This window comes from Chanodichthys erythropterus, chromosome 3 (genome assembly GCF_024489055.1).
Source record: "Chanodichthys erythropterus isolate Z2021 chromosome 3, ASM2448905v1, whole genome shotgun sequence".
NCBI classification, from domain to species: Eukaryota; Metazoa; Chordata; class Actinopteri; order Cypriniformes; family Xenocyprididae; genus Chanodichthys; species Chanodichthys erythropterus.
In genome coordinates this window covers 39,254,745-39,281,236 of record NC_090223.1, presented here as the reverse complement: position 1 = coordinate 39,281,236, position 26,492 = coordinate 39,254,745, and the positions used below count along the sequence as shown (strand labels likewise).

The 26,492-nt window shown below is 36.2% G+C and overlaps 1 protein-coding gene across 2 annotated transcripts; it reads left to right on the top strand.

Annotated features, from left to right (window-relative positions):
• The first annotated feature begins 1,081 nt into the window (after window positions 1–1,081).
• Window positions 1,082–25,753, top strand: ezh1 (enhancer of zeste 1 polycomb repressive complex 2 subunit). Of its 2 annotated transcripts, none has more exons than XM_067382179.1 (20): window positions 1,082–1,383; window positions 2,269–2,416; window positions 6,375–6,500; window positions 8,888–9,010; window positions 9,417–9,534; window positions 10,343–10,576; window positions 11,177–11,279; window positions 13,065–13,228; window positions 13,439–13,530; window positions 13,643–13,799; window positions 15,823–16,004; window positions 16,501–16,592; window positions 16,715–16,743; window positions 18,132–18,251; window positions 18,909–19,087; window positions 19,852–19,947; window positions 20,048–20,129; window positions 20,280–20,360; window positions 20,439–20,523; window positions 22,051–25,753. In XM_067382179.1, exons 2-20 carry the CDS (start codon window positions 2,282–2,284, stop codon window positions 22,109–22,111), a joined length of 2,259 nt encoding a protein of 752 aa, XP_067238280.1. In that variant the 5' UTR covers window positions 1,082–1,383; window positions 2,269–2,281; the 3' UTR covers window positions 22,112–25,753. The 2 variants fall into 2 exon arrangements, with proteins under 2 accessions (XP_067238280.1, XP_067238279.1); XM_067382178.1 differs by having other exon boundaries at window positions 1,084–1,383; window positions 18,132–18,257; window positions 22,051–25,752.
• Window positions 25,754–26,492: the final 739 nt, after the last annotated feature.

Here is a 26,492-nt window from a genome sequence, read left to right as displayed (position 1 = left end):
GTTCTGGCCTTTAGGCGTTTCCACTGTTGGTCGGCTAGCTCCGCAGCGCTGATCTAAAAAACGCCCTTAAACACACCTCCCCTGATCAAACGTCACACAACCCAACCCATTTCAGAGTGTAGACCATCACCTGACTACGATTAGCTCCGCCTTTCACCTCGACCGCGCCTCAAGCCCCCGCTTGGTTTTCGGCGGCCCTAAAAACCCGTGCCTTTGGCACCGAGGAAGCACCAAAGAGGCACGATCAAGCCCCGGAAGTGACAGTGGAAACTCGCCGGCCCTGGCACGCACTAGCACGCCCGCCTTTGGCCCGGCAGTGGAAACGCGGCTACTGACATCCATAGTATGGAAAAAATACTATAGAAGTCAATGGGGCAGTTTAGTTACCGACATTCTTCAAAATATCTTCTTTTGTGTTCAGCAGAAGAAATTCATACAGGTTTGGAACAACGTGAGGTTGAATAAATGATGAGTAAAAAATTGTCATTTTTGGGTGAACTATCCCTTTAATGCAAAAACGGCTTGCCATACTTGCTGTCCTACTCACTCTCAGGAGAAAAACAGCACATGCTATGCGCTGCGGATCTCAAGGGAGCCGTGCAAAAACAACAAGCATTGGATCCTCAAGCCAAGCCCCTTTGAGCGGAGACTTGTGTCTCTGCATATTTTAACATCCACGTGTACATATCACGTCTATACATGATTAGGTATATTGCTATAAAGTACATAACTTAAATGGTTTATATGGCAACCGGTTTTATGATATCAGCACTTTCAAATTTAAAATACTTTAAAAAAAAATTATAATAAATTATAATAAAAAAATAAAATGTGTATTGTAATAACGTACGCTATTAGGTAATTTTAAAATTACTAATACTAATGCTACTACTAATAATAATAATAATACCTAATAGACAGATATAATTGTTATTATCATTCGGTTATTTATAATTTTTAATTCTGCAAATTAAATGTTAAATGTCAGAGCTCATGCATATGTTTGTATTTAGTCTTTTAATTATTCAGAAAATAAGTTGCATTATTATTTTCCTCCCCAGTGCACTCAGCCTGTGGTCCAGCCAAAGAGCGCTGGAGTATGTTCATAATAAAGACGTCACCCTGTGCTTTGACCGTGCCAACCAAGTGCGCAGCTCTTAACTGTACAACTACAATCTCGACATGCTTACGAACGACCGAGGAATCCTCACATCCCCTGCGCTCGTCAACACAAACATTCTGGCACCGACATCTGCAGTGGGTCGGTAGCCAAGACACCGTTTTTCACCACAGGACGTTTTTGGGCACGCGGACTTCTTTGCTGCGCACTTGAAGCTGAAGCTGATTCGCGAGGATTTAAAGGAAGGAGCAGGGACTCTTAAGGTATTTCAAACTGCGACAGCGCCTATGAGTATCGTTATCCAGCATGTGCGAGAGAGAAAGAGCATGTGTGCACGACGTGTTTAAATCGTCTTAGCGTGTATCGTTTGCTTCACAGCTTCTCGTGCAAATATTTTCAACGTGTGGCGTTGTTGACGCTTAGCGTCCTTCATTATGAACGCTTTCGTTCGTGGCCCGTGTAGCCTTGCGCTATTCCTTTCCAAACCTTTTATATTTCATGTTAGTTTCTCGAAAGTTCGAGAAAACATTATTGAGGGGTTAAGAAATGGTGAAAAGTGTACTACGCACTTATCCGCACTGTGGTGATATGAGCTCGCGAGAGAGACACGCCCACTTCCAGTGTGTACGCGTGAGGAGCGCGTGTTTTTCCGTGCAGTGTCACTTTGATGCTGTTTGCATAACCAGTTTTTATTTCTGACAGCCAACACGTTCTTATCATTTTCCATTAAATTATTATCGAGTTTCGTTAATCTTAAGTACTAATCTGAATTGGAGACCTTTAAATGGTGTATAATGCGGAATGTTGGTTGTTTTGTGAACTGCAGGGGGCAGTGAGTGAGTCCTACATGGAGTCAGTATTGAATGATAAAGTTTGAGTCATGCGATTTATAGGTCCCTTGAGTGTGTGTGTGTCCGTGAAAGAGAATGAGTCACATCTGACGGGAACCCTTCTGGAAGGTGCTGTTTATCATATCCCAAAGAATATGTTTAACATTGAAGATGAGGCTATGGAATCATGCAAATGAATACATATTAATATAGAGGATTTTATGTACCATATCTCCATTTTATTTACACCCTAACTTGTGTTTGTTGATGTTTTCTGAATGTGAGCTCAACTACATGTATATTTATTCCATACATAAGTATTGCTCCTGTGATGGAGGAGGTGTCTGGTCCCCGGTCCTGCACTGCAAAGCCCCCACGCAGTCTGCTGGAATGGAAGAAGAGAGTCAAGTCTGAGTACATGAGGTTGAGACAGTTGAAACGCTTTCGCAAAGCTGAGGAGGTCAAGGTAGAAAGTCTATTGCAGTTGCACTTTTTTTCTTTTTTTTTTTTCTTACTTTTACTCTTACAAAACTTTCACTATGTCTTATTCTGTATTTTTCATTTCTCTCTTCTCTTCTTTAAAAGTTTTTATATACACTAATGTTCACTGTATTTTTAAAGAAATTAATACTTTTATTCAGCAAGGATGCTTTAAATTGATTAAAAGAATCCTGAAAAAAATGTATCACAGTTTTCAACCCCCCCCCCCCCCCCCCACCCCCACAACTGTTTTCAACATTGATAATAATAAGAAATGGTTCTTTAGCATCAAATCATCATATTAGAGTGATTTCTGAAGGATCATGTGACACTGATGACTGGAGTAATGATGCTGAAAATTCAGCTTTGCATCACAGGAATAAATTACATTTTAAAATATTTCACAATATTACTGTTTTTACAGTATTTTTGATCAAATAAATGCAGCTTTGGTGAACATGCAACTGACTTCTTTCAAAAACATAAAAACAATCTTACTGACCCTAAACTTTTTAAACTGTAGTGCATTTCTTTTAGTTTTTTTTGTTAATCATTGTACTGTCTTTTATTTTTCTTGATATCTTTCCATGCTGTTTTAATTTCATAAATTTAGCTTTCAGTAGAGTTGTCAAAAGTAACGAATTTCGGTACCTAGTTGGTATTGAAATTTTAAAAATGTGACGCTGTGAGCGCTGTTGAGCAGATTCATAAACACTTCTGATTGGCCATTGTGTTGACGCGCTCATCTGATATGTCCAGGGGCGTAGCCATCGTTTCAGAAGAGAGGGGGACAGAAATGTCAGTTTTATCTGACTTTTGACAGATTTTTTTATTTTTTATTTTAATTATTATTATTTAATTCAAAATCAGTTTGCTTTTAATGAGAAATCAAATACACTGCTGAACAATAAGCAATATTTATAACATTTTTTCCCTATATTTTAGGCTATGACAATTTTATGATTGGTTTATGTACTACAAACTCTTGTGCATTAAGTCCTCATAGATTTTATACAATGTTAAAAATGATCACAGAATAAGGCAGAAAATATGCAGTACCTATCAAAATTTTGGAAACCATACAATTGTTTAATGTTTTTGAAAGAAGTCTCTTCTGCTCACCAAGGCTGGATTTATTTATTCAAAAATGCAATAAAAACAGCATTTTTGTAAAATTGTATTACAATTTAAAATAGCTGTTTTCTATGTGAATATATTGTAAAATGTACAATATATGTTGTCAAAGCTGAATTTTCAGCATCATTACTCCAGTCTTCAGTGTCACATGATCCTTCAGAAATAATAATAATATGTTGATTTGATGCTCAAGAAACATTTCAGATTATTATCAATGTTAAAACAGTTGTGCTGCTTCATATATTTGTGGAAACCATGACACCGTTCATTGTGGTAAGATTAAAAAAGAGAGAAATGAATACTTTTATTCATCAAGGATGCATTAAATTTATCAAAAGTGACAGACAACATTTATGTTGCAACATATTTCTATTTAATAAATGTTAATGAATTAATAAATTAAAATAAATGCTGTTCATTGAACTTTCTATTCATCAAAGAATCCTGAAAAATTAAATGTTTCCACAACAATTTTAAGCAACTGTTTTCAACACTGACAATAATCATAAATGTTTCTTGAGCATCAAATCATCATGTCAGACTGATTTCTGAAGGATCATGTGACACTGAAGACTGGAGTAATGATGCTGAAAATTCAGCTTTTATTACAGGAATAAATTACACTTTAACATATATTCACATAGAAAACAGCTATTTTAATGTGTAATAATATTTCACAATATTACTGTTTTTACTGTATTTTTGATTAAATAAATCCAGCCTTGGCAAGCATTAGAGACTTGTTTCAAAAACATTAAAAAAGGTTGTCAATTAGCACTGCATTATTCATATACTTCGTCAATAAATACCTTGAGATGGCTTGAAAAGCATACATAATCCATATCTTGTAGCATCCGCGTGTTTATTGTCTTCACGTTTCATCAGTCAAAACATTTCTGCTTTTTATTCAGCTGCTGCTACAGCGAATAACTGAATTACTTCTATGAATCCATTTTCAGACTTTTTGCGAGAGAGCGCCCTCTGGCTTCCGGTATGAATGAAACATATATTACATGAGAGTGATCAATCTATAATGTTTAGATCGCCTCATTTTAGTTAAGAATAAACCGACAGGTCATGCATAGATTATCTTGTCTCTTTGAATTTAAATCTAGATTTATTCGCATTGGCCTCTGTGTGAACCCACTTGCCAGAAAAAAGTGGGGGACGAATGTACGTTCTATTAAATGTGCAGAGGACACGTCCCCCCCGTCCCCTGCGTATTCTATGCCCCTGGATATGTCTGTGATTGGCTTCAATGATCAACGCTTCAAAAACGTTGTAAATAGTCATCAATGACGCTCTTCAATGAGCGCTTACACAGATACACACAGGAGCGTTTGAAAGCAGGCATCTATCACTGACCAGACGCATGCTTTCAAACTAGGGATGCTCACATTGACCGTTTAACCGTTAACCGAAAGTAAGAATTTTAACCGATTAATACTATCAGTTAAACGTTTTTTGTTTGTTTGTTTGTTTGTTTGTTTTTTTTTTTGCTGCATGGTTAAAGAAAAATATGCTATATATAGTTACATATATGCTTATTTGTTAACTCGCGGGGCGTTTCACACGTGCCAGACATATTTCGCTAAGCAACAAGCAAAATGAAGCGAGCGAAAAGAAGTACTGACCATTTCGATAGGCACGGGGGACAGGGGGGTCAAGACGACCCCGCACTTTTGAAAAGACAGAAATCGACCCCCCCGCACTTTTGATAAGGGCTGCTTCAATCAGTCACAATATATCATCTTTTAGCTTAGGATATTTTCTTTCAAATGAGACCATTTTCACGTTTCTGTGAGCTTTCCTTCATAAATAATCAACTGTTTTGTCGCAGATGTGAAGAAGAGGAAATGCGCTCTCGAACAGAGAAACACGCGATCTCCAAGCAATCGATCACAGCGTGCTAACGTTTTAGGACAGGACGATGGTATATAAATCGTGGCCGAACGTTAGCGTTTGTCAATCAAGCAAAACCGTCCATTCAGAAACCAAGAAATTTGACACTTTAAGGTAAGAGGCTGGTCTCTCAGATTGACGCGCGAGCTGGCTTGACTGAAGTTTTCGTGAGGATTTGTAGTTAATGGACACCGTACACCGTCCGTGGTCATAACAAATAACAATCCTTGAGGTAGGCCTGCTATTTTTATTTGACGGAAAAAATGTCTAAAATACCGGTTGTTCAAAGCTTCAATCGATTCACCGTGTTTTTTTTTGTCATCTTAATTTGGTAAACATTTAAGTGAAAAATATTTAGTGTAGGCCTATTTATTTTATGCCTTTTTATTTAAATTATGCAGGTGCGTGACAATTTGATAATGTGAATCCAGGTTCTGTTGTTTATCTGTTCTATGCTGCTGTTTGCATGTTAAAATAAACCCGTGGAAGACACAGACACTCGTCAATTGTATTTTTTTATTTAATGTCATATATATGTCATATTATCATCATATACGCTATACAACATTTTAATCTTATCAGTTAACGGTTAATAATCGGATAACGAGCGTCGGTTGTCGGTCGAGAAAGTTAACCGAAATGAGCATCCCTATTTCAAACGCTTTCAAAACGCTTTCAAATTCAAACACCCCTGTGTGCTCTCAAACGCTGTAGCCAATCACAGACATATCTGATGAGCATGTCAACACAATGGCCAATCAGAGGTGTTTATGAATCCACTCAACAGCGCTCAAAGCGTCACATTTTAAAAATTTCAGTAGCGACTTGGTACCGAAGTCGGTACTTTTAACAACTCAGTCTTTTAACTATTAGGCTGAGTCTTTGTGTGTGTTTGTTTTTCACAGGCTCTATTCCAGTCGAATCGCCGAAAGATTGAAGAAAGAACTGAGCTGCTGAATGAGGAATGGTCCAAGCTCCGAATCCAGTCCATTCCTCAGTCCACAACCAGTGGCTCTCTGCCCAACAAAAAGGCAAGAATGACACAGCCAGGGACCTTGACTACCACTAACCGCTGTCAGTCATCCTGCATCTGCTCTATGACACTAGATCGCTTTACTGTGAATTGAACCTGCTGCTAATTCAGCACAAGACTGTCCCCTCTAGCTGATTTATGAGCTGAATCAATACATAGTCAGCTTTGCCTTGGCATTTTCCAAACCTAATTTATTCTAACAAAATGCCAGTAATGACTCAAGATCAGGTGCCACAGTTCGCCTTCCATTTCCTGCAGTACCCACTTTATCATACAGTACCTGACAAGAGTTTAGACCATTCTGTTGATGTTTTTAATGGACTGACTGTGGCACAGTTAACCTCTAATTAATTAGTCTGGGCAAATATTACCAGTAGACCGGTAAAAATGTAGCAAGGTGTGATTTTTTTCTTTTCTTTTTTTTCTTTTATAAAATTGCTCTGTTGCCAAAAATGTATTTGTATGTTTGCCAAGTCAGCGCTCAATATCTAAAACTCCTGTGATATCCACAATAAAAGCAGCTGGCGGGCACAGCAGAGCTTAGTTCTCTGTGGAAGACAGAGAGACTGCTCCACATACCAGCACAGCTGGATCCTGCATGCAACAGAACTGCAAAACAATACCACACTTGAAGTTCTTCAGATACACCAAGCCTAATATTTTTTGATTAGTGCATTATGATTTTGTCACAAATGTAAACGTGTATCCACGGGCACACACTTGTACCCAGTTTGATTTTTCTGTCTAGTAGTTTCTATCACTGATTTGGTGTGATATTTTAAAGGATAGTTCACCCCTAAAATTTAAATCCTTTCACTATTTACTCACCTTCATGTTGTTAAGCGGGACTGAAACTTTCATGCTTCAAAAAGGACACAAGAACATCAAGTATCATAAATGGTCTGTATGATTAGTGCACTATATTCCTTCTGAAGCCATACAAGCTTTGAGTGATGAACAGACAAAAATATAAGTCTCTAACACTTTTGGCATCCACCCTTGATCTCAATACCATGCTTATGAGCAGAATTGAAGAGTTAATTTGCAAAAATATAAGATGACTCCATTTTTATTAATTCTTTTTTTATTGTGCATTCCAAGTAATATCAATCAAACTGCAGTTGGGTTGTTTTAATTAAGTAGTAATAACAAAATTAGTTTATTGAAAGTATGTGTTTTATATATATTAAAAGTTTGTTGTTTAGCAAAAGCAGATAACTCCACATTTCATGTTTCAGAGTTAAACAAAACCAAGTAATTGCTTTGTAATTTCATTTAAAACACACAAACACATGTGTGTACACAAGCGCGCACACACACACTAACAGATCGGCACACACATTCACGCACACAATACCGGCTTTTCTGATAAAACGCATTTAGGGTTCTGAACGTGCTATACATGGAGAATAACGCACAGCAGCCAGTTCATTTTTTAAAAAATTTTTATGTGCCGTTTTATTTTCAATTGATGACTGAGATGTGAATCTCTTCAATGAATCAGTTAATCTAGTACACACAACTGGTCTAAATAGTTCAGTCATGAAACTCTAACTGAGTTCTGATTGGTTCCTCTAATGCAGTTGCATCGGCCAACCAGATGTACTTCCTAATCCACATAAACGCATATATTTGTACCCTAGACTGGAATCTCCTTGCTGCATGATTATGAAAACTTCTGTTTACCCCTCCTCCTCCCCAGCACCACCTGTAGAGATCTGCTACGGGGGTTTTAATATTACTCCTGAAAGCAACATTTACCTTATGTATGTTATTTTAACTAAACTGAACAAATTCTTGTATTTGCAGTAGCAGATCTGTCCCATGCCAATAAATGCTGGTTAAATAATTCACTCCGAGAGTTGTCATGATTGAAATGATTTTGCCACAAATCAGCCTCATCAGTTCAACTTGATTCAAATGATAATATAATAAACTATAATATGGCTTCAGAAAATTTAGACTTGGAATACAGTGCATGCATCGTATGAACTACTTTTACGATGCTTTTGCATCCTTTTTGAAAGCCTTCAGCCATGTTTATTGTAAAATGCATGGAAATGAGTGACATGTTTAATTCTTGAAAATGTCCTTAGAAGAAAGAAAGTCATTTCGGTTTGCATTAGCATGATGATTACAGAATTTTCATTTTTGGGTAAACATTTCCTTTATTAATAGATAATTATTTATTTTTATTCAGTGATCTGTTTGTAAATTAGGAACAATTTATTCAAATGCAACTAATATAAAATTAATATATATTTAAGTTACATTGGCTAATTAATATATGTAAGGCTAAAGCAATTTAACAGTTGTCTAATAGTTCTGAGTGACACTTTGACTTATCCTCTGTTTTCCTGTGTTCCTTTTCTTGTCCAATCACAGTTGTGCATGGTAGAGTTTGGCTTTCCGTCCTTTCCGAACCAGGCAGTTGCCATGCGTCCCTTGACAACTGTTGCTGGGATACCATTCATGTACTCCTGGTCCCCTTTGCAGCAGAACTTCATGGTACTGGATGTGGACAATAAGCGCACACACATTAACACATAAAAAGCACTCAGTCATGATCACCATTAGCAGCCTGCGTCTGCAGAAAAAGAAGGAGAGAGAAAAGCATCATTTTATGACACTGGTCATTTTAAAAGTAGGTCACCCTGCAGCAGCGCATTCACATGTTCAGACAGCCCTAAGCATGTGTTTTTGAAATCATCTCTCAGGTAGAGGAGGATGTGCGTCTTTAAACACCTACACTCACTTGCAGGCACAAATATAGGCATATACAAAAACACCCACCTACAACGCACATTTACAATATCGTTGTGCGTTTCTCTCTCATTTAAAAAAACCTCACTAATGCAGTGAAAAAATCACAGCCCTCTTCCTACCATCTTTTTTCCCTCTCTTTGTCTCTGAGGTGGAAGATGAGACATTTCTGCATAATATCCCTTACATGGGAGATGAGGTGTTGGAACAGGATGAGGCTTTCCTGGAAGAGCTTATTGACAATTATGACGGGGTGCATGGTGACAGAGGTGAGCATTAAAATACATATTTACACACATTATCAGAGGCGTCACTAGACTGAATCTCCGTGAGGGAACGGCGCGTTGCACCGGTCTCTTATCCTTCACTGTTGATGCTCCCCTTTTATGCTTCCGGAGCTCCTCCATGAGAGAGGAGTGTTAAGCATTAACACTCGCGCCACCAGCCTCGCGCCGTTCCTTCACGGCTCTCACCCGCCCTGCTCGACAGACAGTTATTATTACCATATTTAATTCAACCACTCAATCCTAACATACACCATTACCATTAAAAGTTTGTGCTGCATTTTTTGATGGAAAATATAATAAAACATAAAAAAGTAATATTGTGAAATATTATTATAATTTTTAATTAATTGTTTTCAGATAAAATGTAATTTATTCCTGTGATGCAAAGCTGAATTTTCAGCATCATTTCTCCAGTCTTCAGTGTCACATGATCCTTTAGAAATCATTTTAATATGATGATTTGATGCACAAGAACATTTCTCATTATTGTCAATGTTGAAAACAGCTGTGCTGCTTAACATTTTTTCAGGATTCTTTGATGAATAAAAGGTTCAAAAGAACAGCATTTTTTTAAAATAGAAGTCATTTTTAAGATTATAAATGACTTTTCTGTCACTTTTGATCAATTTAAAGCATCCTTGCTGAAAGAAAGAAAATCGTACTTACCCTAAACTTTTGAATGGTAATGCAGATATTGTTCTTCATCTTGTTGTGATGTAAATTTATCATATGTTTGTGAGTGTTAGACCGACAGTGTGATGTACATAAGAATCTTGTACCTTGATAACAGAAGGAGGATTCATAAATGATGAGATCTTTAAGGAGCTGGTAGAGGCATTGAGCCAATACTCAGACCCAGAGGAAGAAGAGGAGGAAGAACCTACAGAGAGAGCGGAGAATAAGGTGGAGGAGGAGGTGGAGGTGGAGGAGGAGGAGGAGAAAGGGATGCAGAAAAGTGTAGTAGAAGGACCTGAGGAGTCAAAAGGGGGCTCCTTCAAGAGAAAGAGGAGGAGCACTGCTGAAGGTGAGTTGGTTTTGAGCAGAAACAAACTAATGAATAATTCTGATAATAAAAAATACACATAAATATACATTATATAATACGTACGTCTGTTAATTATTTGTATAATTAAATAATTTAATTGTATTCATTTTTAAATGAAACAATTAAATGCTTTTGTATTATAAAAATAATAATATGTTTTTATTTTATGATCTTTTAAGTTTGATGGTCATATGTTGTGTCAAATTACCATAGAATTAGGGCTTTTAATAGACAGTTTGCAGTATAGCACTGTACGACCAGAGACACTAGAGTTGAATTTCACTGGTTGAATATCAAATTGACTAGAACTCACATGTGTTGCCCATCAGATCAGCCTCTGTGTGTCTGGCTCTACGTGCAATTGTTTGCTCTGAGTGTCGCCTCTATTCCCAGAGAGAGCTGGGTAAACCTGTTTGTTCATTCAGTTTGTATTAGGCCAGTATCCCGTTACAGTACACACTGACCCCTACGCCACAGCAGAGGAAACATGCGCACACACACACATAAGCACTAGTATACTTTTACTTTATAAGTCAAATTTTGGAAATGCTGATTTTACTTTTGCTTTCTCATCACCAGGACGAGAGCTCTCCACCAATAAGAAGATACCTCATGACAAGATTTTCACAGCTATTGCGTCCATGTTTCCATACAAAGGCACCATGGAGGAGCTGAAGAACAAGTAGGTCACACTACTGAAAATCGGAACTTTTTTTTTTTAGTTTTTAGACTCTTTTTAGAAAGAAATGGGATCAGGATGTGAAGCAGGCTGGATTCAAACCTGCCTCTTTCAAATGTGTAACACGTAGAGCGCGTGCGCAGATCCCATGACATCTGATCTCTTTAATAGTGAAACTTTAGTATATGTAAATGTGAATCATCATCACTTTTCATTTTTTTTCCTAACACTCCCCTGTCTCCCATTGTTTGCATAATTTAGATGGATTTTCAGTTCAGTCCTGTTAAATCCAATTAATTTCCATTTAACTTATTTTGATTTAATTTCAAAGTTACACACCCTGTTGCACAATGCTGTCACAAACAAAAACCTTTATTCAACAAGCTTATGCAACCATAATGGCAAACCTAACATGCATGCACATTCTTCACTTGAATAGGAAAGAATATGTCATGCCAATTTAAATCCGTGGTAAATGAAGGTTCATGGGAAGCTCCTCGGGCTCTGCTGTCAGCTGGCTGTGCAGCCCCCACAGCACCAGTGGAAACAAAATCCCGTCACACTTTGCATTATCATCCAACTGTTTACTGTTTCTTGTCATCATTGTTCATTCCACCAGCTGTGCTCATTTTATTTCTTTCCGCTGGCTGGGGGAAATCTGTGGGTGAGAGTTGTATTTAATGCCCTGTTATGTTTGTAAAACAAATTCAGCACGTTAAAGGGATAGTTAATCCAGAACAGAATATTCTGTCATCATTGTATTCACCCCAAACTTGTATGACTTTATTTCTTTTTTTTTTTTTTTGGAACAAAAAAATACATAAAATACACACACGGTATAAATTACATACAAAACTACAGTTGATACTAGTGACCACGGCTGTTAATAATGGTTTTGGAATAACATGAGCGTCAGTAAGTAGGCTTTAAGTAAAGTGTTACCTTTCATTTTTTAGGTGAACTAATGCTAAAAGCATCTACTGATCTTTGACACCATAAAAATGCAACACTAAGACAAAATGATTCCCATACTCTAAATCCTCATATAATGCACTGTTCTCCCACATACACTACCATTCAAAGATTAGGGGTCGCTTTTTTTTAATGAATCCTTTTATTCACAAATTAAAATGATCAAAAGTGACAGTAAAGACATTTATAATGATAAAGATTTATCAGCAAAACCATTTTCAACACTGACAATCATAATGTTTCTTGAGCAGCAAATCATCATATTAGAATGATTTCTGAAGGATCATGTGACACTGAAGACTGTAGTAATTAAAATTTAGCATCACAGGAATAAATGCCATTATAAAATATATTAAAACAGAAAACAGTTATCTTAAATTGTAATAATATTTTACAATATTATTTACTGTATTTTTCAAATCAAATAAATGCAGCCTTGGTGAACATGAGACTTCTTCCAGCCCCAAAATTATGAACAATCTTTTCAATTTGTTTTTTTAGTTTTTTTTGTGACATCCAGCCCTCCCCCACCAAATAAATAATTAAGTGGGTCAAAAAAATAGTTTTGACTTTACAGAAAATGTAGGTAACAGCACACACATATAGGTGAGATTTGATGAGAAAAGTAGATTAATATTTCTCTTTTCATGATACATTCATTCTCAGTCAGGGTGAGAAAATGATCCCACGTTTTCATATACAGCTCATGACGTCCTGAGGCTTTGAATATCACACGTTCATACAGTTTTATATTTTCAATTTCGTTTTGCTGCTATTACAAGTAATAATGTAACTGTATTTCTCTCTCTCTTGCAGGTATAAGGATCTCCTGGAGCCGTCCAGCCCTGTGAAGTTGCCTCCTCTCTGCACACCCAGCATGGACGGCCCCTTTGCCAAATCTGTTCAGAGAGAGCAAAGTCTGCACTCTTTTCATACACTTTTCTGTCGCCGCTGCTTTAAATACGACTGCTTCTTGCACCGTAAGACATTATAACGTCCTTCTCTAGTCTGCAGTGCAATTATTTTGATGTTTAGTATTCATTTTTATATCATAATCTACAGTCTTCATCAGTACATCAAACATACAGATAGGCTCTGTTTAAACCTGCCATTAAAGTTAGTCTCAAATGATCTGATCAAGCTGTCCGCCAAGATTAATGCTACAGATGTGATGTAATGTTTGTGCTCAGCATTCCATGCATCTCCTAATGTATATAAGAGGAAGAATAAAGAGATCCGTATGGAGACAGAGCCCTGTGGACTGGACTGCTTCCTGCTGCAGGTATAGCTTTTTAACTACATAATGATTTCATGACTTTACTGTCAATTTATAATTGAATTAGAATCTATTTATTTATTAATAATCTTCATCTTTCTCCCTTCTTTGGTCACAGAAAGGGGCAAAAGAGTTTGCTGATCAAAACATGCTGAGGTCTCAAAGGCCCCGGCGTCGACGCCGACAGCCCCGTCCCTCAAGTTCATGTGGTCCCTCAGGCTCCGGCGAGGAAGGTAAAGAAGGAGACAGTGACCATGAGACCACCAGTTCCTCAGGTACACACAAGAATGTGCATAAACACGAACATACAAAACAAAATATGCATATCCACATCTTAATTTACAGTGGATAAAGAGTTAATAAAGATCAAAATAACAGAGATGAAACACACAGGCAAACCTTCCATTGCTAAAAATAGCATTGCCATAATAACTCTTGTCCCATGGACGTGAGTTGTCTGACTGTATTGCACCAGAGACTGAAATTGGTTTTAGGAACACAAGAACATTATTAGGAAGGCAATAATTACTGTTTTTGCCTGTTGGATGATAAAACTCTAGATGATAAAGATTAGAAAAGCCAAAATACTGTAATTCCACAGACCTACGTTTAAGGGAGGGATCCAAGCCTAATCTAGAGAGTATGATAGAGATTTTGGGGGTGGGTTTGATTTTGACTTTAGTCAGTAAGTAAACATCTAAAATCAACATATCCTAACAATCACCAGAACACTGTAGTAACCACATAGAAACAGTAACAACAACTTCAACCTCATTGCATACTTTCTTTAGGGATGCACAATGTATCAGTACCATTTTTTTAAAGGGTTAGTCATTACCTTCATGTCTTTCCAAACCCGTAAGACTTTCGTTCATTTTCATAAACAAAATAAGATCTTTTTGATGACAGAATGCTGTCAGATTTCCTTCCATTGACTGCCTATGTAACAACCACTTTGACGCTTCAAAAAGTTCATAAAGAGATCGGAAAACGAATCCATATTAGGGCTGCATGATTTATCATGATTAAACCGCATGCAATTTGGCAAAGGATGTGATTATTTTATGTGCAGCTTGTCAGAGCTGTACGGCTCTGTGATCAATCGTAAATGCTTCTCCATCTGAAAGCCAGAGGGCGCTCTCGCGCAGAAACTCTAAATATGCCCTGACTCAGAAGAAGATAACATGCGTCATATCGCTGTAGCTGAATAAACAGATAATAGAAACGCTTTGATTGATTAAAAATGACTAATAAACACACGACTGCCTTTTTCTGTGTAAGCAGCCACATCATCTCACAGAATGATGCTCAACTGTCATTATGAAGTGAGTTTAGAGTAACACCATGTTATTAAATGTTGTCTTTTGTTGGACAAGATGTTAATAAATGCTTCTCACGTCTGGAAAGATGTTTGATGCGTGTTGCTTTTTCAAACGTACATTATAAGTGACTCAAACTCGCAGTGCTTTCAGATGGTTTAGCATTTGGAGCCATAGTTCATTGACAAGCTGCGCATAAAAAACTATCGCAGCCTTTGCGATTTCATAATCGCTCTAAGAATCGAGTTTAAGTGATTTCAATATTATTTTTTATATTGTACGATAAATCGTGCAGCCCTAATACATATGAATCAAACGGTTTAGTCCAAATTTTCTGAAGAGAATCGATCGCTTGTTATGATGAAAAGATTTAATTGAGGCTTTTACTCGCATGTAAAAATTGGTCAGTGAACATAAGCAGACGATTTGATTGTTTAATTTATATATTGTCCTAACCAACCCCTAGACTTAAACCTACCTGTTGGTAACCCTATTGAAATATATAAACTAGATGGCGCTGTCACAAAAACTTGGGTCCTAGAAATGCAGTCCTGGAACTGCTGCGGTCCTAAAAGTGCAGCCTCCGGTATTGCAGGCAGGGAAGAGGAAGAGGTTTGCTCTTATGTGCTACATAAAAATTTAAATGTTGATCAGCAAGCTCATTGGCTACAGATGCAAAAGGAACCAATTGTGCCGTGTAGTTAATTATGTGATTGTCAGCAGGTTGCGTTAAAAAGATCAGTTTGCACCATCTAGTATTTCTTTTTTTATTTTAAATAGAAATCTTTTGTAAAATAAAATGTCTTTACTGTTACTTTTGATCAATTCAGTGCATCCTTGCTGAATAAAAGTATTAATATCTTAAAAATAGACACCCAACTTTTCTATTTAGTTCTGATTTACTTCAGTGAAGAGTCAGACCGACACAATGTTTTGGATGAAAACCTGTCATTAACCTGTGTGAATGTTTGTGTGTCAGAGGGTAACTCTCGGTGTCCCAGTCCCACTAAACTGAGACCAGGGGAGGAAGGAGCAGAGGAGTCTGAGTTGCCTCCTCAGTGGAGTGGAGCAGAGGAGTCTCTGTTTAGAGTCCTGCACGGCACATATTACAACAACTTCTGCTCTATTGCACGACTTATTGGCACAAAGACGTGTAGAGAGGTATGTATAAAAATGACAGAGAACAGGAGGTCAAATAAGTATCTTTTGCTTGTCCATTTGTAGATAATTAAAATTAAATGCAATTATGTTGAATGTACAGAAAGTTCTACAATATTTACTCAAAAGCAAAGACAACAAAAAATATGTCTGTTTAAATGTACGACTGTGTGCATGTGTGCCTGTGTATTTTTCCCAGAAAGACTGTGGTTTGGCTAACTGGAAATGTGATTACCTCAAATCATGTGTTTTTCTTTCATTTAGGGAATGGTCCAAATCTTTTTCTAGAAGAGTGTTGTTTTGATTGTGTGTTTATGTGTGTATGTGTGTGTTAGTGTGTGCGAGCTCATATGGCAAAAATCAACATGATAATGAGCGGTTACGTCTCAGTTGGGTTTCAGAGTACTGACTAACGCCCATTAAGTGTTGCGGTGTGTGTGGGGGAATGTACATGTTGCAATGCTCTGTCTGTATTTATGTCTGTGCGTGTTTGTGTCAGGTATATGAGTTTGCAGTGAAAGAGGTGCTGATTCATCGTGTTCCACTGGAGGATGGTGGGATCTCACCTCAGAAGAAAAAACGAAAGCACAGGCAAGACGTTCACACACCATCCACCTTCAGCTTCTTTATATTCATGCTTTAATAAGCTGGATGTTACACAGGCAGCAAAATACAGACACTAGAGATCAACAGTGTTTCTGTTTGTTTGATAGATTATGGGCAAAGATACAGCTGAAGAAAGGTAAGAATCTCAACTGAAATACCAGGCTGAGATGTGGTTTCAGTGGCTTGGCAGGTTCAGGAATAGACAAACTGAAGGAAAAGTCATGGAGTTTTCTATAGTTAGGGCAATTCGGACATTCTGGCTGGCAATTTGGTAGTCAGATAGATAATGGCAATTATTAAATTAGCTCTTTCCCTGCCAGCGTTCTTTAAAAGAAGTTGCCACCTTTTTTGATCATTTTCACAAATTTTTCATGGCCCCTAGAATATTTTTGTATGAATAGCTGATCATGAAACATGAAATATAAAAGAACAAGGCCTCTGCTTAAAAAAAAAAAAAAAAAAAAAAAATATATATATATATATATATATATATATATATATATATATAAAAATATATATATATATATATATATAAAAAATACTATATTAGCTTCATGCATTCTTTTTGATCATCACTTGAACGTGGTTATGTTTCAAAAGCAAAAAAGCTGAGAAAATCACATTTTTGTCAAAGGCTATGTCCGGATCGGATTCAGAATGATGAACAAAAAGCATAGATATAGCATAGTTCATCAACACCCCCAAAGCATTCTCCGGCCTATACCCTGTTCCTGGGTCGACCTTTCATTCGGTACTGCTATGCAGACTTGATTTATATGCTGTTTAATGTTTGATGATCACTTTATTTTATTGCAATGCTTTTTAAAGCAATGATTTTATCACTTGTTTCTGCTTCTTTTTTGTCTGTGTTTTGATCCGGAGATTCTGTACTCTTTCAGAAGATGCGTAATAGCGCCCTCAAGCCATATAACAGTGAAAACATGGATTGCTGGAAATTTGCGTTAATGACAGGGAAGCGTTGTCATGACGGAAAATTCCGTCAATGGCGGGGAAAGAGTTAATGGTCTGTTTTTTTCATGTGCATTAGTTACATTGTAAGCTTATTAAATGTGGAAACAAAGTTTTTAAGATTTTGTAAAATGGGTTAGAATGACATTAACAAAATATTCTAAATGTGTAAGTTCTTTATATAATATTTAATACCTTTTAAGATTTTAAAATGTACAATTCTTGTCATTTTGTTAAAAAATGGCAGAAGGCCTATTGTCTTTAGTTATAAAATATTACATTTATATTAAATATAATTATTAATTATACAAAATTGCAGTAACGCTTTAAGCTTAATTTTTTAATGCATCAGGCATTATGAAATAACAATGAACAGCAATTTACAGCATTTATTAATCTAATGTTAGAAGATTGTTTGTTTGATGTTTGTTTTTAATATTTAAAACCTCTTTATGCAGTAATTACAAATGACTGGAAACATAATGGAATGTCTTTGTTCAAACTGCATGGGAACCTTTGTTATTACTCTCATTTACCTTCCTGTTTTTCATACAGACAACTCATCCAATCAAGTGTACAATTATCAGCCATGTGACCACCCTGAGCACCCATGTGATAGCTCCTGTCCATGTGTGTTGACACAAAACTTTTGTGAGAAATTCTGCCAGTGTGATCGTGAGTGTGAGTTCAACACAAATGAATATGCACACACATGCAAACACATTAAATATAGACATACAAAAACATACAAATTCAAGTTTACGGTTATGAAATAAAGGGATAAAAATATCCACTTTTTGTTTAAGGAAATTAACAAACAAATAACATTTAATTTTATAACAAAATAAAATAAATTTTTCAGTTTCTCTCTCTCTCTCTCTCTCTCTCTCTCTCTCTATATATATATATATTGTAATATAGAGAATATATTTTGTAATACAGAGAAAATGTTAAGGAAAGTTACTGTAGTTGTGTACTCTTAAGTTTCTTCCTCTTTCTCTCTTCCTTGACCTTATCTTACACTTTAAAACATACAATGTCTATATAATTATATGAATTTCTGGTGGTCAGTTATTGCTCCTGTTTACATTAGAAGTTCTTCAATGCTAAAGGTGCAATATCTGTACACCACTAGGGGGCGACAACAAAACATCATCAGACCCCTAGTGATGCAGTGAAGAGATTATACACTTTATCTTTAAAAGGTCACTGTACCATTTTGACCTTTGCTCAAATCATGTCATTTTGAACATCCATTTATTTTAGGCATATGAACATCTCAAAAATTCACAGGTCACCCTGACCAAGTTTTCCCTCTGTGTTTGGTTCTAGGTCCGAATCGGTTTCCTGGCTGTCGCTGCAAGACTCAATGTAACACCAAGCAGTGTCCATGTTACCTGGCTGTGCGGGAGTGTGACCCTGACCTCTGCATGACCTGTGGGGCCGCAGACCACTGGGACAGCAAACAGGTCTCCTGCAAGAACTGCAGCATCCAGAGAGGACTCAAGAAGGTATGAACTACTTTTCAGTGACACTGTGCATGATTCAAGTATCTATACCCTATATTTTATAGTAAAATTTTATTCACTTTATTCCAAAGTATAATATATTTTTTACTCCACTACATTCCATAAGAACATATCGTTCATCGTTATTTCAAACTGAAGAAATCACCACAAAAGCGATGTCTGATTTTTCCAATGAACCTGCTGAATTGGTTCACACATAACACTGAACAAAATCATTTGTGAATTGGACTGATCCAGTTGCAGCTATTCTTGAGTCGACAACTCGCTGGTTCAATTATCCTGTTCAAAATGAGTGTACGTACGCATTTGTGTTGCACCTTCTGTATGAGGTAGAGGATTTTAAGTAAAATAAATGTGCGTTAATGCCCAAGGATCTTCCCTGCTGTTGTAGCAGTTACAGATGATATAAACTAGTATGTTTGCATAGAGTTCCTCTTAAAATGTTAACAGATTTTGCACCATGTGACATCTGTACATTGTATTTTTATACTAATTGTTGCCACATATTTTCACAAATTTTGTTTTCCCCATTTTTAAAATACTATGATATATTATTCAGACAAATTTACTGAATATATAGTAATATTTTAAAAGGGTATCTGTACTTTTACTCAAGTGCTTGATTTGTGTACACAACTGCTATCTCTCTATGTAGTTTTCATCCAATATGTTACATGCTGATAATGAAAGGGAAATAAAAGATAAAGAGGATGCTTTAGTCACGTGAATATTGTACTGTTTTCCAGCACCTGCTCCTGGCCCCATCTGATGTTGCAGGCTGGGGTACATTTATCAAAGAGCCAGTCCAGAAGAACGAGTTCATCTCTGAGTACTGTGGAGAGGTGTGTGGAAATCACACGCACCCCTTAATGATGAGCAATAGATTCTGTGATTCTTCTGTGACATATTCTTAGTGGTCTGATTAATGCATTGTGTGTGTAGCTTATTTCCCAGGATGAAGCAGACAGGAGGGGCAGAATCTATGACAAGTACATGTCCAGCTTTCTGTTCAACTTGAACAATGGTACTGGCTTCAATATATATTATATTATATTATATTATATTATATTATATTATATTATATTATATTATATTATATTATATTATATTATATTATATTATATTATATTATATTATATTATTAGTTTTCACAAGTGTTTTTATTTCATTCCAGACTTTGTTGTGGATGCCACTCGAAAAGGGAATAAAATACGATTCGCCAACCATTCTGTCAACCCCAACTGTTACGCAAAAGGTACTTTATTTCATCATATAAATATCATAGTGCAGAATTGAAGCTATGAAGCACATTTGACACTGGTTATTATTGCAGTTGTCATGGTCAACGGCGATCACCGCATCGGAATCTTTGCCAAGCGCTCCATACAACGAGGAGAAGAGCTCTTTTTTGATTACAGGTAGGTTTTGCTAAACTATGGAGTCAAATTAATGCCTTAAAGTTTTGCACAAAAATAAAGTTTTGCAAAACACAAAAAAGAATTGAGCTATAAAAAAATGTTTTGCAAACAAAAATAAAGAATTGCAAAGGAAAATAAAATATTGAGCGGAAAAAAAAAAAGTTTTGCAAACAAAAATAATAATTGCAAAATAAAATAAAGTAGTGCAAAAATGCAAATATAATCAATTACAAAAATCAATGACAGCTGTAATCCTATTTTATCTTTGCCACATATTTTTCATGCTCAAACCTACAAAATCATTTGTAACGTTCATTTTATTCTGCGTTTCAGTCAAGCGTGCGCTCACGATACCGGTTTTCTTTTGCGCTGCACTGTTCTGTGCGGATCTCTTTATGGCACTGGTTTGACGTGGGGGTGGAGTCAAGAAACGGGGGCACGCCCCCGCGAAATACATTGGAAGGGAACGTAATCGGCGACAGGTGAAATAATTATTTGACATGGTGAAAAATAATGCATGGTTTGTTTTTGTTGGTTTGTTTAGCATATGTTGTCACCGATTACGACCCCCTCCAATGCATTTCTTATAGTAATATGACCCGTTGCGCTCTGTCTCACTGCCTGTATCCACTTTTGTGTCCTTAAACATTCGTTTTTTGGGGTCGACTGCTTATACAAACTTATTTCTGTTTTTTTTTAGCTTGTTAGCTGTACACCTTGTCACACAGCAGCTTTTAGGCATTGTTCTGTTTATTGTAATGAGTCAGAAAAGACAAGAAGGCAGCCTCACGCAATACAAAGTCAATGGAGACTGTTGGGTTGTTTTTCCCCCGGTGGGCGTGGTTTTCAGATTATAATAAATGCGCTCTGTCTCTATGCTTGATCTGATCTGGGTAGCGTTTCCCAAAAGCATCGTAAGCCTAAGTTGATCGTAGCTCCATTGGTTTCCAAAAGCTTATGATGCTTTTGGGAAACGCTGCCCTGTTCTGTTGCGATCTGCGTCTCCTGCCGATGACGTGTTTCGCGGGGGCGTGCCTCCGTTTCTTGACTCCACCCCCACGTCAAACCAGTGCCATAAAGAGATCCGCACAGAAAAGTGCAGCGCAAAAGAAAACCGGTATCGTGAGCGCACGCTTGACTGAAACGCAGAATAAAATGAGCGTTACAAATGATTTTGTAGGTTTGAGCATGAAAAATATGTGGCAAAGATAAAATAGGATTACAGCTGTCATTGATTTTTGTAATTGATTATATTTTTATTTTTGCACTACTTTATTTTATTTTGCAATTTATTATTTTTGTTTGCAAAACTTATTTTTTTTCCACTCAATATTTTATTTTCCTTTGCAATTCTTTATTTTTGTTTGCAAAACATTTTTTTATAGCTCAATTCTTTTTTGTGTTTTACAAAACTTTATTTTTGTGCAAAACTTTAAGGCATTAATTTGACTCCATACTAAACACTCATTTAGCGTTTTAATGAGATTGATGATTTTGTGGTGTTATTTAATTTTTTCTGCTTCTTAGGTACAGTCAAGCGGATGCGTTGAAGTATGTGGGCATTGAGAGGGAAATCGACATTGTGTAGATATGCATCTTGAGCGTGTCCACGTTTAGCTGGTAACATTTTTGCCTACCCACAATGCTTTGCACTTCACTGAGGGTGAGATTTAAGAATTCCCATGGGGCATATTTTTGTAATGACATCACATATTGATCTGATGATGCAGTCAGAGTGTGATGTCACTACTTTAACCTGTGGTTTAACTGAATTGTCTGAACAAGCGTTTTTGTTTACTTTTTTGTGATGATGTTTGTGATGACATTGAAGAAACCAAAAGGTGTCCTCAAAATGATAAATCCACTCCTCCACATTTGCACTATATGGCCAATACCACAGGATATCGATAGACGGCATCATTTTCTCTGTCACGGAAGGAAGAATGCCAGTTCAGACAATTGTCATGAAGGTTTTTTTTTGTTTTGTTTTTTTAATACGTCAAATTTTTCCATTCAAAATGCTTTGTAAACAGCTTTTGAAATAGCTATAACCTCTATATGCTCAATATATACTGTAACTGCAAACTGAATGCATCACACCTAGCCGTCGTTGTGGTTTCTGTTCAAAATATTCTGTAGTGCAAAACATCAAGCAATATTTCATTGTTACATTTGCACTTATAGTCAGTCAGGTCAGTATTTTCTCTTTCTAGAACAAACTTCAGTAAACATGTCTGCTACCTGGTGTCATTTGATGTTAGCCTGTTACTGTAATGTGCATTGCTCTTGCAGTCCATATCTATCTATCTATCTATCTATCTATCTATCTATCTATCTATCTATCTATCTATCTATCTATCTATCTATCTATCTATCTATCTATCTATCTATCTATCTATCTATCTATCTATCTATCTATCTATCTATCTATCTATCTATCTATCTATCTATCTATCTATCTATCTATCTATCTATCTATCTATCAGCTGTAAGCTGCTTGCTGTATTGCACAATGCTGGCTCGTTTTGTCAGATATTACTATTCTAACTAACATAGCACCAAGGCAGTTAATCTTCATTTCTGCTTAAACTGTATGAGGTTAAATATTGTTAATGTTGTGTAGAAATAAACAAAACAAGTAACCATATAAACCGACAGACTGAATGTGAACTGTGAGCTAAAGAGCGACTTAAAGGACATTGTTTAGCAGGCTTTTTTTTTAAGAGTGAGTGTACAAAATAGGCCTAACAAGGGTTAGGGTTTGAGTTCCACTGTACCATTTTATGTAAAATAAAGAGCTAAACCAAATGATCATATTTGTTTAACATGCATGCCCTAGATTGTAACTGCACATCACATTTCTACTAAATGAACATATGGAAAATATGCTGAGAAAATAATTCCTAATGTCTTGTAAATTTAGTTACATTTTTATCTGAACTATTTTGTGCTTTATATTTATCCCAAAAGCCCACAGAAAAGAGCTTTCCGAAAAAGTCAAGTGCAGTTGAATTTACAGATATGTTTAGAAGCAGGTATATATGTGTAGAAAATGTAGTAATGAACCCATGAATGGTCTTTTGGCAAGTGACAAAAACAAGAGAAGTGCCTGTCTGAAATGATTAATTTTAGAAAGAATACTCAGAGTTTTTGTTTCCTTCAGACTTTTTATTAAAGTGTCATTTGGGATTTGTACTGATTCTACAGTCATGGTCATTTACAATGAGGATGACAATCAAAACCAGAACTAAAGAATGAAGAAAACTCAAAATTAACACCATGTCACACCTGACCACAAAGCTGAAATTACCTTCTTGTAACACTTTGAGGGACGGCAAGTTTTTGAGTTTTTGTCTGATCCCATGAATCTAGTTCATCTTTTTGCCTAGAGCGTTCTCACAGGAATTATTTCGGTAGATGCTTTGCATTCACAGGACCTACAGTTCCCCTGAATCAACCTCATGGGCACAGTGGTAATAAAAGATGATTGTGATCACCTCAACATGAGACTAAATCTGCAACCTTTGTGTTAGTAGTTCTAAGGTAGCATGAATCCTGGAAAGGGAAAAAAAAATGTCAGAAGCATTCATTTACCCTCAGTAGATGCTCTACCGATCAAAAGTTTGGGGTCTTTGAGATTCGTTGAGTCTCTTGCTTCCAAAGACTGCATTTATTTGATCCAAAATTCAGTAAAACCGTAATAATGTGAAATATTACAATTTAAATGAACTTTTCCCCATTGTAAAATATTTTAAAATGTACTTTATTAATGTAATGATTAAAAGCTGAAGTTTAACTCTGTCACATGATACTTCAGAAATCAGCCTAATATGATGATTTGCTACTCAAGAAACATTTCTTATTATTAACAATGTTGAAAACAGTTGTGCTGCTTACTGTAGTACAAACCCTGATACATCTTTTTCTTTGATGAATAGAAAGTTCAGAAGAACATCATTTATTTGAAATATAAATCTTTTGTAACAATATAAATGTCTTTACTGTCACTTTTGATCAATTTAAACTTTTGATCAATTTTTTTTTGATCAATTTTACCCCAAACTTTTAAATGGCAATGCACTGAAGAGTAAATAATGTTATATACTGTTTGCACCAAATACAAATACAGTAGCAACAGATATTTTCTACTTGGTCAAACAGGACTTAAAATGATAAAGATGATAAAGAAAATATTTCACAGTGAATTATTGTGTTTCTATATACACATGAAAAAATGTTTTACATATGTTGGATCCCTACAAAAGTGAAGGTCAAGGTCGCATATTAAGTGATGCATATCTCCAAATGAAACAATCAGACCTCCACATGCTGATAAGTTATGTGGTTTTCTGCAAACATTCAGTCAAATGTATGTCAGTGAGGTAACGTTCCTATTAGCTGCAGCTGGTAAAACCATTGACAGGGACGACGCACAATACCTCATTTACACAAACATACATCACACAGCTAGTGCGGAGTACCAGCCATTTATACCATCCGCTCTTTTCTCATTTCACATGAACATTCATTGGAAAACTATCACAATCTGGTGTAATATACTCACTATAAACTTTAAGTAAATGTCAAGTATGAGGAGACTTTGAAAGGTGTTTGTCCCTGTGCAATTTAATAGCATTTCATTCTTCATTCAAGACTCTTTTCAAAGTAAAAATGAGTTGAAAGTCTATATTCCACTGGTTTAGAGGATGACAGGAGGGAAGAAGTAAAAGAATGAGGGATACATTTAAAAAAAAGAATAACAGAAGAGACAAAAGAGAAGGTTTAGAAACCTGGCAGAGGTCATGAGGTTAAGAGGTTAAAGCTGAACTTATCCATTCAACACTCATCTATTCAAAATACTCTCACTTGCTTGCCTTTTTATACAAATTAGAATGATAAAAAGAGAAGTACACTTTATTTGTACATATACATAAACAGCATAATCTGTGGGTGAATATTATGCAGTCTCTTTGATAAAAGCTCTTATGGCTCTTTTAAAGAAAGACTAAAGAACATGTGCCTGGCACTGGAAGCAGCAGATTCTTCTTTTTCTTATTGCATTTCGATGAAAAGTGCAGTAGTCATGCAAAATGCATAGCCTCTAAAGATAATATATGTGTTCTACCTTATTTGCTCTTTTGTTTTATTAGCTTGTTTTACATCTGTAAAGATGATGGAAGTGATCTAAGCTCTGAGTAAGACCACAGTCAAAACAGCTAAGAAGCAGCAGCAGCGATAATGGTGTCATACAGCAAATGCATGAATGAATTAAAAAAAAAAAAAAAAAAAAAAAGACTTTATACAAGGGCGTCTTCCATCCACAGACTTCAGTCTGTGATGTGCGAAAGCCTCTCGAGCACAACAACCAAACTTGTGCTGAACTTCTCAGTGTTTCATGCTAAGAAAGCTTTCGATGGTGACCTCATGCAAAAATATCAGCTGCTTTATGACTATTTCTGTCCAAACTCTAGATGGTCTCATTTTGAACTACCTTAAACACCCAGATTGCAATTTATGATATTAGAACATGTTAAGTTTGCTGTTCCCCTATATTCTAAAGATTGTATTTTAGTGTTTCTGTCTTTGAGTTATTGATCCAAAGCTAAAACAAGTCTGTTCACCTTAATCTGATTAATATATAGGCCCTATAGTTTGTAGACTCCACGTGCCTCATTTATAAAGCATGCTTATGCACAGATTTGATCTTAGAGTGTGCGTACACTTAAATTCACGCCAACAGAAAAAGTGCTTAGCACCACGTACGCACTTTTTCATGTCAGATTACTGCAGGTTTTTGGAAATCTAAGATATTCTTGCAGCTCTCCATTCTAGCCCTTGTGCGGTCTTCGGGGTCTTTTTGACCCGCAAATGATGTTTGATCAAAAATGTTCTCTTTGTCCAAATGGCATGAGACTTTGTACGGTGGTTAACACTTTTAAGATCTACAAATAAAAATAAAAAATTGGAGT

Bases quoted from the DNA above. Each gene is read 5' to 3' on its own strand.
- ezh1 (XM_067382178.1), top strand. From the start codon at position 2,282: ATGGAGGAGGTGTCTGGTCCCCGGTCCTGCACTGCAAAGCCCCCACGC. The intron at 18,258-18,908 runs GTGAGTTCAACA...GTTTGGTTCTAG, and splicing joins CTGCCAGTGTGATCGTGAGT to GTCCGAATCGGTTTCCTGGC. The intron at 20,524-22,050 runs GTAGGTTTTGCT...TCTGCTTCTTAG, and splicing joins GAGCTCTTTTTTGATTACAG to GTACAGTCAAGCGGATGCGT.